The 13,187-nt window shown below is 41.2% G+C and overlaps 1 protein-coding gene across 1 annotated transcript in view; it reads right to left on the bottom strand.

The window, feature by feature from the left end:
- Positions 1-681: 681 nt before the first annotated feature.
- The window catches only part of crhr1 (corticotropin releasing hormone receptor 1), a 150,420-nt gene continuing 137,914 nt past the window's right edge, over positions 682-13,187 (bottom strand). Inside the window, exon 14 of the mRNA XM_024432904.2 lies at positions 682-4,834. Coding sequence (XP_024288672.1) covers positions 4,694-4,834 — 141 coding nt within the window. The 3' untranslated portion in view covers positions 682-4,693. The remainder of the gene's footprint in view (positions 4,835-13,187) is intronic.

Here is a 13,187-nt window from a genome sequence, read left to right as displayed (position 1 = left end):
ACTCACATACATCGCTGTTATAGTAACTATAACTGCATCGAGAGAAATCGGTCAAGACCCCTCTGCACAATTTAAGGAAACAAATCAAACCAAATAAACAATCAAAAAGGAGAATGGGGGGCAGCAGACTTTCTTATTGAAATAAAGAGAGTGGGCAAGAAATAAGAACAGCCTATAGACTAGATAGATGCGCTTGTGCCTTTGGAGGATGTCCGTGACCACAACTATTTTGGTAATGTCAAAGAAAAACAAGAGTACATTTGATTACACTGATGTGGTATGACAGCTGATTACACTAATAGCATATGTGCAAATAACTGGAATTCACGATGAAGCTGTCTGTGTACTGTATACTGGAGCCATTGTCAATGTCGGCATTATATTAAAGAAGTATGAGGACTACGACACACTTTGAGAGACATCGACTCTATATAGAATGATAATAATACTAGCAATAATGACGGCTGCCTCAAGAAACGACTTTCCCTGGATTGACGTCAGTTAGCAAAATGAGAATTTCAAAATCGGAGTCTGACCATGCACCTGTATACATGAAAATATTTTATTAACTAAAATATTCCTGTTTCCTGGAAAAGGAAGGGAAACAGCTGTATTGTCCATTTGCTACAAAATACTGAAATACTGCATTTCATTGAAAAAGTTTTCAATAGGATCTGGTTATTGGTTATGATACCTGGAATATGTGATCAAAATAGAATTACATTCAGTGTTTGGAATACAAGTCTCGGAAATCTGGTAGCAGTGATATAGAACAGGGTTCTTGTAACATTATAACAGAGAACCAACTGGCTTTGGAATTCCAGGGTAAATCATTTTGGTTAAGAGAGAACATATTTTCATGACAGAGGCAGGTACCTGGAATTGGAATGCATAACACTATCATACATTGGCAATTCCATTCCAGGCTAACCTCTAATCTCATGAATGTAATATCGCCATGTATCCTGGCTGTTGAGGAATACATGGTGTGTGTTGGAGGGCAGTAGCATCGCTGGCTGGGTGAGCGAAGAGTTCGTTTTGACATATCAACTGCCAGACATTCTCTCTCTCTCTCTCGCTCTCTCTCTCTCATTTGTTAAACAGCATGACAGGTACATAAACAATGGGATTGTGGAATAAACTGTGCTCTGTTAGATGGGGTTGGACAGTAGTTTTATCACATTTTCCCCATGAAAAATAAATCAGCCTGCCTTCAGCAGACATAGATGAAGCCACATCTGTGATTCTTGTGAAAGTTTCTGTCAGCGATTAGGTTACATCTGCTTGACAATACGTTCTAGAACTATTACTTAAAGCGATCTGTAAACATTGCCAATGAAATCACATATTTTATTCTGACTGCTTTATGCTAATGATCAAAAGGGACCGGGAGGAAAAAAAGATTCAGATCAAACCATTTTTGTTGTCTATAGACATATCTGGCAACAGAGGATTGGCTTTGTTTGACTTTGAAAAATAAACACAGCAGTTTGTTTTCTTTTGATGTTTAAATGTCAGTTAGCGCTTCAGGATGCATTTCAACTGAATACCCACTGGGCACAGAAGTCACTTCAATGTCTAGTTTTAATATTCATTTGGTTGAGTTGTCAACTAACGTGAATTCAACGTGAAATCCACCAAAAATGCCACCCTGTCATTTGATTGGGTGAGAAAAAGACCAAAATCCCATCAATTTAAAAATCCAATCAGTTTCCCACGTTGATTAAACATCACATTGAATTTTTGGGTTGAAATGACGATTCAACCAGTTTTTTTTAAATACTGTTTATAATTGTGTTCCAAATAAGCACAAAAGTCTGTATGAACAAATACAGCACTTTATGCCTTTCAAAGCCTAAAGAAAAACATCAAAACAATCCCTCTTTCTGGTCCCTGGTTGTGAACTATGGCCTGGGGGCGTGGACGCAGGAAGATGTTTTGGAGTGAGGGTGCTTTCACCGTTATACTTTTTTAAATGTAGATTTATCAGGGGTGCTGCAGCAACCTCAATACCCCTATTTCATGTGGCTATGCCCGGGGGAACATTTGAAGTCATCCCAGCAAGTCCCAGTTCCTATCCCTGCCTCTATCTATACCACAAAAGCCCTTTTCATTAAATTCTCAGTTCTTCCATTCACTCGCTCATTCATAGAGATGCTGCACAGCAGGGAACTGTGTCAGGATACAGGCTTTGGTACTATTCTCTCTTTCCTGAATTGTCCCTTGCTCTCAGCTTTCAGTCAAACTAGCTGTGACTTCCCTGCAGATAGAGCTAATGAGCAGACCACGCTAATTAGCAGACCACATGCAAGAGAGAGAGAGGCAGATGAGAAGTCATTGTGGGTGAGGCCATTATAACTCTCACAGTCCTCTCACAGCTCTACCTACTGGGGTGAGCGATCTTAACAACACCAAGTAAAACTTTGGTCTTAATTGGTTTCATCCTATGCTGTGTGGGGTAGTGTGTGGAAGCCAACTGGTTCTCTGAGCCCAGAGATTCAAGCTTCAAGCTCACAAGCTTTTTTGGGAGGGCTCCCACATTAGCCAATGTACAGAACAACAAAAATAAGGGAACTTTTGGGGAGCTGATGATTGTGAATTATTTTGGCTTTTGTACTCATAATTACAATATTTTTCAGCGAGAGAGAGAGAGCGAGGGGGGAATCCTACTGCAAAACATTTGAGACTGGTCCTGTCTAGACAACGTCTATCTGAAGATGCATAACTATATTCCCCTTTGTCAGAACAAACCACAAGAAGTCAGCATTCACTCAATCATCTGCCAGACAGTGTCAATCTTTTCCTAGTTACTTTGACTTATTCATGTGTCATTCAAAAATAAAAAGTTGTGCTATGTGCATGACAATATCTGATAAATGTTCTGGAATTGGAATGATGATCAGATGTGTTATGGTCCTTCATAATGGGTGGTTCAATTTGAAAGGATTTGCAGAATTTCAGCAAAGTATTGTCAGTACCCACTGGGTACAGGCGTCAATTCAATGTCTATTCCATGTTGGTTCAATGTAATTTTGTTGAAATGATGTGGAAACAATGTTGATTCAACCAGTGTGTGTGCCCATTGGGTACCTTCTATGACACAATAGCAATGTAACATATAACCTGTTTGATGGCAAGAAAGAGTTTGAAGAACAAAATGATTTAGTCTGAAGATTTAGTATCGATAAGTTTTGCAAGTTGCAGAGATGAAGCATCCAAAAACATCCACGTTCCTCTCAGACCTTAACATGGCTAGCCCCAAAAAATTATATCAATAATTGGCATTTCTCCCAATCCAGCTTTCAACAACGATATACTAAAGTGGACGTTATCTTATTATTAAAGTCCTGGTAATTTTGGAATTTGAAATAAATAAAAGTGCTTTTTATAAAGGAGTGCTTATTCGGTTGAAAATGAACACCTTTTACAACCTCACGCAACAGACAAAATATATTCAGTTATGTTTCATACTGTAGCCTATGATAAGTCCTCTCCATATGTGTGTGTTTGTATTTGCTTGATCCTCAAAAAAACCTTACCAGGCGTGAAATGCCTTATTGATGTTAAACTGCTGCTCATCCTTCACCCCCCCCCCACCCCCCCAGGTCTGACTATATCTAAGCCAACTTTATGTTTGAGTCCCAGGAAAAGGCTAAGAGGCATGAAAGGGAGGAGAAGAAGTCCTCACAGTTTGAGGAGAGTTATGCTAAATACTTACTTCCTGAAAGAACTGGGCAACACAAGCACAACTGTTTTGTCCTCTAGGTAGATTTGACGGTGTGTACCCAATTTTCACAGTTCATTCCCATTAGTAACAGTGTTGGATGTCACATCACTTTTTTTCCCACTTGCACAATGTCTTGGTTGTTGTTGTAAGGATAATGGGGAAGGCATCCATCTCCAATGGTGGCCTAAGATTTCACATCAGAACATGGTCTCTGTGAAGATAATAATTAATCAGAAAAACAGAAGGAAGGAATGGGAGAATGTTTACTAGAGACAGTAGTCTGGACAGACATGAAATGAATGGTCCATGGCGGTCATTCGCTTTATGATGCAGCGCCAGAAAGCACAGCCAGCTCAAAGTTCAAAAATTGCTCCACAGGAAATAAAAACATGCAAAGGAACAAGAATCAAATTGTTTGTGTCAATGATCTTGAACAGGTCAGTTAGTCCAACAGGGATAATCTATTTGGCACATGCCCCAGTACCATTTTCTTCCCACTTTCTGGATTTTGCAGAATAAAAATCAATAAGAGAACACTGGACTTACTGACAAATGTGATTTTAAAAGTGATTTCAAAAGTCACCTCTCAGCTGAATCCTCCAACACCACAGGGATTGTACCAATTCCCTGTGCTGCCTTTTGGCAAAAAGTCAGCTCTTGACATTACTTAGCTTGGCCATTGTCATCCTGACCGTCTGTAGCTTCCAGAGGGAATGCACTGAGCGAACGTACCTCAATGTATTAGCAGGCGAGAGACTACAGAGGTCACCGCACCCTGGGAGGGGGTATGTGAGGTCTGTGTTTACAGACCAAGTGTACCCTGTGTGAACCATCACGGTAGCTGTTCCCTCGGTTGGTTTGGAGAGAAGAGGGGAAAGCGGTGCTCTGTGGGGGACATGTTGGAGGGGTGGTTGGCGGTGAGAGGTTAGACAGGGGCGTTCAGCCAAAGCAGAGTGTTGCTGGTCCTCAAACAGCCGAGGACTGCTTGATGCTGTGGAAGCTGACCCGCGTGGGAGACGTGGGGATGGACATGGCGCGCGCCACCCTAGCCCTGATTGAATGCTTGTCCTGCCAGCGGTGCCATCTCTTTCTAACTGCAGAACGCACCTGAGAGGATAGCAGAGAGAGAGAGAGACGGAGAAAAAGAGGGAAAATTCAAATTTTGTTTGGTCTGACGAAAGTAACATAACAATTGTATTCACTTTCTTCACAGAAACTATATGAATCGGCAATGTCAGTTTGATTGGATACCACTTACACACTGCTCCAAAAAATGAAGGGAACACTAAAATAACACATCCTAGATCTGAATCAATGAAATATTTTTATTAAATACTTTTTTCTTTACATAGTTGAATGTGCTGACAACGCAATCACACAAAAATTATCAATGGAAATCAAATTTATCAACCCATGGAGGTCTGGATTTTGAGTCACACTCAAAATTAAAGTGGAAAACCACACTACAGGCTGATCCAAATTTGATGTAATGTCCTTAAAACAGTCAAAATGAGGCTCAGTAGTGTGTGTGGCCTCCACGTACCTGTATGACCTCCCTACCACGCCTGGGCATGCTCCTGATGAGGTGGCGGATGGTCTCCTGAGGGATCTCCTCCCAGACCTGGACTAAAGCATCCGCCAACTTCTGGACAGTCTGTGGTGGATGGAGCGAGACATGATGTCCCAGATGTGCTCAACTGGATTCAGATCTGGGGAATGGGCGGGCCAGTCCATAGCATCAATGCCTTCCTCTTACAGGAACTGCTGACACACTCCAGCCACATGCATAGCATTGTCTTGCATTAGGAGGAACCCAGGGCCAACTGCACCAGCATATGGTCTCACAAGGGGTCTGAGGATCTCATCTCGGTACCTAATGGCAGTCAGGCTACCTCTGGCAAGCACATGGAGGGCTGTGCGGCCCCCCAAAGAAATGCCACCCCACACCATGACTGACCCACCTCCAAACCGGTCATGCTGGAGGATGTTGTGGGCAGCAGAACATTCTCCACGGCATCTCCAGACTGTCACGTCTTTCACATGTGCTCAGTGTGAACCTGCTTTCATCTGTGAAGAGCACAGGGCGCCAGTGGAGAATTTGCCAATCTTGGTCTTCTCTGGCAAATGCCAAACGTCCTGCACGGTGTTGGGCTGTAAAGCACAACCCCCACCTGTGGACGTCGGGCCCTCATACCACCCTCATGGAGTCGGTTTCTGACCGTTTTAGCAGACACATGCACATTTGTGGCCTGCTGGGGGTCATTTTGCAGGGCTCCTGCAGTGCTCCTCCTGCTCCTCCTTGCACAAAGGCGGAGGTAGCGGTCATGATGCTGGGTTGTTGCCCTCCTACGGCCTCCTCCACGTCTCCTGATGTACTGGCCTGTCTCCTGTTAGCGCCTCCATGCTCTGGACACTACGCTGACAGACACAGCAAACCTTCTTGCCACAGCTCGCATTGATGTACCATCCTGGATGAGCTGCACTACCTGAGCCACTTGTGTGGGTTATAGACTCCGTCTCATGCTACCTCATGCTCATGCTACCACTAGAGTGAAAGCACTGCCAGCATTCAAAAGTGACCAAAACATCAGCCAGGAAGCATTGGAACTGAGAAGTGGTCTTGCTAATTGCCTATAATTTCCACCTGTTGTCTATTCCATTTGCACAACATGTGAAATTTATTGTCAATCAGTGTTGCTTCCTAAGTGGACAGTTTGATTTCACAGAAGTGTGATTGACTTGGAGTTACATTGTGTTGTTTAAGTGTTCCCTTTATTTTTTTGAGCAGTGTAGTTAACTGCCACGTTAAGTGAGTTTCCATTTAATTGTTTACACCTAATTAAATTGTGATCTCATTTATGCAATTTCCAAATTGTGGTAACCAAGGAGAAGTGGACAGTGTTGGGACAGTGCCATGGGATTAAAAATAAGAGGGAGGTAGAAGCTTTTAAGGCACTGAACTTCTGCCACACCATGAGGACCACCATGTTTTCTCTAATAACAAGTCAGTGACATGACTACTTTCCTTATTTGCTTTTGGATTGTATTAACCTCATTAGAAGCCCAAACTTTGACTGGATGTATCAAAGAATAAGTGTACAGGCCCCTTTCTCACTAATGAGTTAGTTTACAAAAGGAGAAGCGGCACTATGTTCTTTGGCTCCCTGGTTTAAGTGAGCTGAAAGATACAAAATCTAAGTTCTGGTTGTTCCCTTTCTAAACTTATATTCATGAAACGGTGAGCTCCATAGAGCTTCCACATCTTGAATAGCACTCTTTCTTCAGCAGGAAAGTGTTTATTTGATTTGTATCCCTGATTCTACCAAAACACAGGCTTTACGTAAGACGCCGATCACAGTATATTTAATCAAAGCCAACCTGTTTTTTTTCTCACCTGCTTCTAAAGAACTAGAGCAACAAGCAGCTCTATCTTTTCACTTTGTATTATGTCAAACCCTGCAGGCCCCTTTGGAACACTTCACACAGTTGGCTGCGGAATTGAAGGAAATATGTCACAGAGGATGAGGACTGTGTACAGTAGGGGTGTGAACACAGTAAAGACACATTTGGTTATGTCTGCGGAAAGAGTCTTGAGTGTTTAATACAGCATTAGAATAACATACGGTATATTAACGATTATAGATAGAATAGCTTTCTGACAGTTGGATTACACTGTGGGAGTGATTTCATGGATAAAAGGAAAAAGGAATCACTTTCCCGCTCTTTTCTCAGAGACTGGAAGCATTTCACACAAAAGAGGTTTCCATCTAACCTTTTTATTAGAGTAAAGTACATCGGATTAAACATGTAAAGACAAGCCTGTTGGAAACAGCTAATTTGTCGACAAAACTAAATATGTGGGCAAATGTTTTGGTCTGTGAAACAGAATATGCGACAATTGCAGTAGAAAAGCTTTTATCTGCAAATATTGACACAACCATCATTTTGAAGTAAACTTGGATTCACACTATGCTACCTTGTGTGATCCTCCCACTGCGACTTGGCAAAGCATGCACAAATTTAAATAAGTTATGAACTTCACAGGGTGGTGAATGTGCATGGTGATGAGCTTGATGCTGCCACGTCTACTCCCGCTCCACCTCTCATTGTCGCCAATTTTCTCATTATTCCGCAAACCTGTCACCATTGTTACACGCACTGCGCCTCATGAGACACACCCAGACTCCATCACATTCCTGATTACCTCCCTTGTATCAGTCACTCCCTTTGGTTCTTTCCCCAGGCTATATTGTTTTGTGTTTCATGTCTGTATGCTACTCGTGGTTCTTGTTACGTTCCATGATCGTTTATTCATTAAATTCACTCCCTGTACTTGCTTCCCAATTTATTAGCGTTGACGATCCAGAATAGTGCCTCACCAATGGAAGAAACAGGGATTTATTTTTGGCTTTTTTACTGGTGACGTCGGGTCCAAAGGAGGCTGATGACGCAACCAAGGATGGCTCTTTAGGCTTCCATGCCTCAGCTGGCTTGACAGGTTCTCAAGCCTCGGTTGGCTCGTCAGGCTTCAATTGCTGAAGCTACAGGGGAAGCCGCAGCTAGCTCGTCAGGCTTCCGTGACTCAGCCGGCTCGACAGGTTCCCATGCCTCAGCAGAAGCAATCCTGGGCGTCCTGTCGCTGGAGCCACGCGTCAGGGAGAATGTACTGTCACGTCTACTCTCGCTCCCCCTCTACGGCTCTTGTTATCACCAGTTTCCTCATTATTACGCACACTTGTGCCTCATGAGACTCACCTGGACTCCATCACCATCCTGATTACCTCCCCTATATCTGCCACTCCCTTTGGTTCTTTCCCCAGGAGTCATTGTTTCATGTCTGTACGCTACTCGTATTTCTTGTTTTGTTCCATGTTCGTTTATGTATTAAATTCAATCCCTGTACTTGCTTCCCGATTTATTAGTGTAGCCATTACAGATGCTCCTTTCCAATAACTATCGATGGTCTTATTTCGTATGGTGGTGACATGACTAGCCATGATCGGCTGCCAGTTGACAAATAAAAATGATCATGGTCTTATCCATTACCTCCTAATCTACCCTTTGCACTGTATCTGCAAACTGTTGTCTAGCGCTACGTGCCAAGACGAGAATGGGAACATTTGCTGTTTATCGCATACTGTTTGTGCCAAAACCAGCGTCAGAAATAAAACTAGGATGGAAACGCAGAACTTCTGTTTTATTCAGTAAATGAAAAGTTATGACTATGTCACGACACACTGCTTTTTATCTGCAACAAGTCAGTTTGATGGAACTACAGCTCTGGTGGGAAAATGTTCCTTCTTTTATATGTGGATTTTAGAATATCCACATTAAAATCTGTCACAAATTGCATGTAAACCTAGCTTGTGACGCAATATGGATCCATTTAAAAGAAATGCCAACCAAGGCGGAGATTGTGGAATTAGTGAATGCGTATGTGTGAGGTGAGTGTGTGAGGTGAGTGAATGCGTATGACATAAAACCTTCGATTATTTCCTGTGCTTTTCATTCTAATCATGTCTTATATCAGAGTGAGCTCAAATTATTGGGACAGAGACTCTGTACTCCAGCACTTTGGATTTGAAATGATACAATACACAAATATCATAACCCCCCCCCAAGATGCTAACCTCCCCTGTTATTGTAATGATGAGAGGTTAGCATGTCTTGGAGGTATGATATTTGTGCGTCTAACATTCTCACTTGTTTAGGATTATCCGTAATCATGGTAGCATCCACATTAATGTAGAAGTGTTTATAAATATTTTCTGTTATTTACAATAAAAGTGACTCAAAGTTACACATTATTTACCATTCATTTCTATTGGGCACAAAATCATCTGAAACACTACCAAAACAAACATAAAATGCATCAAACTAATTTGTAGCGTCACAAGCTTGAAGTAGTCATTGTGTATGCAATGAATATGGGACCAAATTCGTACATTTTTACTACTTTAATACACTTAAGTGAATTTATCCCTATACTTTTGGTTCCCTAAAATTGAGGGACTATGTACAAAAAGTGCTGTAATTTCTAAATGGTTAACCAGTTATGAATGAAAATACCCTAAATTAAAGCAGACATTCTGCACTTTAATCTCATAGACATTGAATAATTTTTAAATCGAAATTGCTGAAGTACAGGCCAAAATAATAATAGATGTGTCACTGTCCAAATACTTTTGGAGCTCACTGTAAACTGAGTGTACAAAACATTATGAACGCTTTCCTAATATTGAGTTTCTCAGAATTGATCAGAATAGCCTCAATTCATAGTGCTGAGGTAGTGCTGAGCGATTTGTGTTTTTTGAGGTTGTTTCGGTTCCTTTGTAAAAAAAAAAAAATCAACGTTTTCGATTATATATTTTTTTACATTAATGGATCCAGTGGATTTACTGACTGCTAAAACTGAACTTTAAAAAAAAAATGTTCTGTGAACAGAAGTGAAAATTTTGCCTGTTCTGGGAATGTTTATTTATAGGTTGCAGGGAGGTTCTGAGAACGTTTTACTCTGACCACCACTTGGTTTTCATGGGATTCAATACATGTATTGACACACTATGTTTATCAGCTTGTGGGGTCCAGTGGCTTTGACACACACTACAAAAAGACTCTGCCCGGGCTATGGAATATTGAACAAATACACCATAACTACCACCACAACACAGGTATTGCTCAGTCTCTTCACACAGGAGTTTTTACTCAGGACTACACGCTTAGATACCCAACAGATCCAATTTAAAGATAATTTTCTCCCTGCTTAGCACAAGGTGAAGGAGAGCTGTATTAGATAGGAATGCTAAAATACCAGTGATTGAAGTCGGCCGCGGCTGGCTGGTACGGAAAAACCGGCACCTCTTTCTACTCTCTTTCCTACTGCTTGAGTAACGGCACTTCTTCTAGAATATCAGAGTAGAGAAGGCTAGTTAATAACATTTACCTGTGTGTCTGATGTTAGTACTACTCTGGTTCTCCTTATGTTGTAAATAGTGAAAAAAAGCAGAAAAAAAAACTAATCGGTCCTCACTGGCTTTACTTCACAGATCGCTGATGGCTCATGATAACATATGAACACCCGCCGAACTCCACCAGCTGCCCTTTGGATGTAGTCCCATGATACCATCAAGAGCAACGAATTAGCTGCTGCTCGACATTAGCAAGCCGACAGGAGAAACGGAGGTTGATTAGCTAAGCAAACTGCCAGCACACATCTATTGAGTGGCCACTTTTGCCCTAAGTAACTGCGCCTCAATGGGAGATATCTGCCACACTAAGTGGCATCATGCTAACATATTGCACATTGACCTCTACTCAGCATTAGTGTGTAGGCTTCATTTCATTTCGATTATATATTTTTCACATTGATGCACTATGAATTATCTGGGTTGAATCCTGTGATAACACTGAATAAAACAATAAAAGTCCCATGATGGTAGTGACTGCTCATTAATGCTTATCACTTATTAAACATGATTTATTCACTTCGCTTTAATCAAATATTTCAGTTGTTGTGAAGAAAATGTTTTATTTGATGACTTTAATATTTAATTCCAAGTCATTTTCTCATCTCTATAGAGCTGCTGCCTATGCTGTCTGACAAAATCACCTTTTCCTTTCAATTAAGACCTAGAAATCCAGGTGAGGGATGTTCCCTTCTAATTAGTGACCTTAATTCACCAATCAAGCATAAGGGAGGAGCAAAATCCCACAGACACTCGGCCCTCCACTTGATGTAGCTTATTGGCCTGTTGGAAACTATATCTCCCTATTACCCTCATACTCAACTCTGGACCTCGAATCCAGTTCCACTGGATTTTTTTTATTGTTCCCCTCTAATCAGGGACTGATTTAGACCTGGGACACCAGGTGTGTGCATCTCATTATCCGATAGAACAGAAAACCAGCAGGTGCCAGACCTCATATGGTAAGAGTTGAGTACCCCTGTCCTACTCAATGGCACAGTTCAGGCTGCATCTGAATTATCTCTAGATAAACTGTGCAATGTGCGCACAGAAAACAAAACGGAACAAAATGAAATTCAAATAAGTCAATTGGTTGTTTTAAAAAACGAAAAAGAACCAACATTTCGGTAATCACTCAACGCTATCATTAGGGCAAGGACTCTACAAGATTTTGAAAGCGTTCCACAGGGATGCTGGCCTATGTTGACTCCAATGCTTCCCACAGTTGTCAAGTTAGCTGGATGTCCTTTGGGTGATGGACCATTCTTCATATACACCGAAAACTGCTGAGCGTGAAAAACCCAGCTGTGTTGCAGTACTTGACACAAACCTGTGCGCCTGGCACCTATTACCATACCCCTTTCAAAGGCACTTAAATCTTTTGTCTTGCCTATTCACCCTCTGAATGGCACATATACACAATCCATGTCTCATTTGTCTCAATGTTTAACAATCCTTCTTTAACCTGTCTCCTCCCCTCCATCTACGCAGATTGAGGTGAATTTAACAAGTGACATCAATACTGGATCATAGCTTTCACCTGGATTATTTCCCCTGGTCAGTCTGTCATGGAAAGAGCAGGTGTTCATAATATTTTGTACACTCAATGTTTGTGATAACCTACAGTATTTTACTGAATGAAAATGATTCATGATGTGTTAGTCCAACCTTAAAGTATGGGTCGCAGCATCTGTGTGATGCCTCAAAAAGCATCTGGTTTCAAAAATGTAAATGATTTCTTGTATTATAACAGCAACAGTTCCACCCTAGAAAGATATATATGTAAGAGTGTTTTTAATGGAGAAAAATAAACACGAATAGCGATTTGTTTATATTGCAATTGTTCTAGGCATAAGGGCAATGAAATGTACTCATACTTTGGAAGTATGCTTGGAATGTGCTTCCATTTGGAAGACCCATTTGCATACACCTTAGCCAAATACGTTTAAACTTCTTTTTCTTTTTTTTTTTTCTTTTTTTTTACAATTCCTGACATTTAATCCTAGTAATAATTCCCTGTCTTAGGTCAGTTAGGATCTCCACTTTATTTGAAGAATGTGAACTGTCAGAATAATAGTAGAGATAATGATTTATTATAGCTTTCATTTCTTTCAGCACATTCCCAGTGGGCCAGAAGTTTACAAACACTGAATTAGTATTTGGTAGCATTGCCTTTAAATTGTTTAGCTGGGGTCAAACATTTCAGGTAGCTTTCACAAGCTTCCCACAATAAGTTGGGTAAATTTTGGCCCATTCCTCCTGACAGAGCTGGTGTAACTGAGTCAGGATTGTAGGCATTCTTGCTCGCACGCACTTTTTCAGTTCTGCCCACAAATCTTCTATAGGATTGTGGTCAGGGCTTTGTGATGGCCACTCCAATACCTTGACTTTGTTGTCCTTAAGCCATTTTGCCACAACTTTGGAAGTATGCTTGGAATGTGCTTCCATTTGGAAGACCCATTTGCGACCAAGATTTAACTTCCTGATTTAACTTC

The sequence above is a fragment of the Oncorhynchus tshawytscha genome, linkage group LG09 (genome assembly GCF_018296145.1).
Source record: "Oncorhynchus tshawytscha isolate Ot180627B linkage group LG09, Otsh_v2.0, whole genome shotgun sequence".
Taxonomy (NCBI): domain Eukaryota; kingdom Metazoa; phylum Chordata; class Actinopteri; order Salmoniformes; family Salmonidae; genus Oncorhynchus; species Oncorhynchus tshawytscha.
The sequence above is the reverse complement of the archived record's forward strand: the minus strand, read 5'-3'. Positions and strand labels throughout refer to the sequence as shown.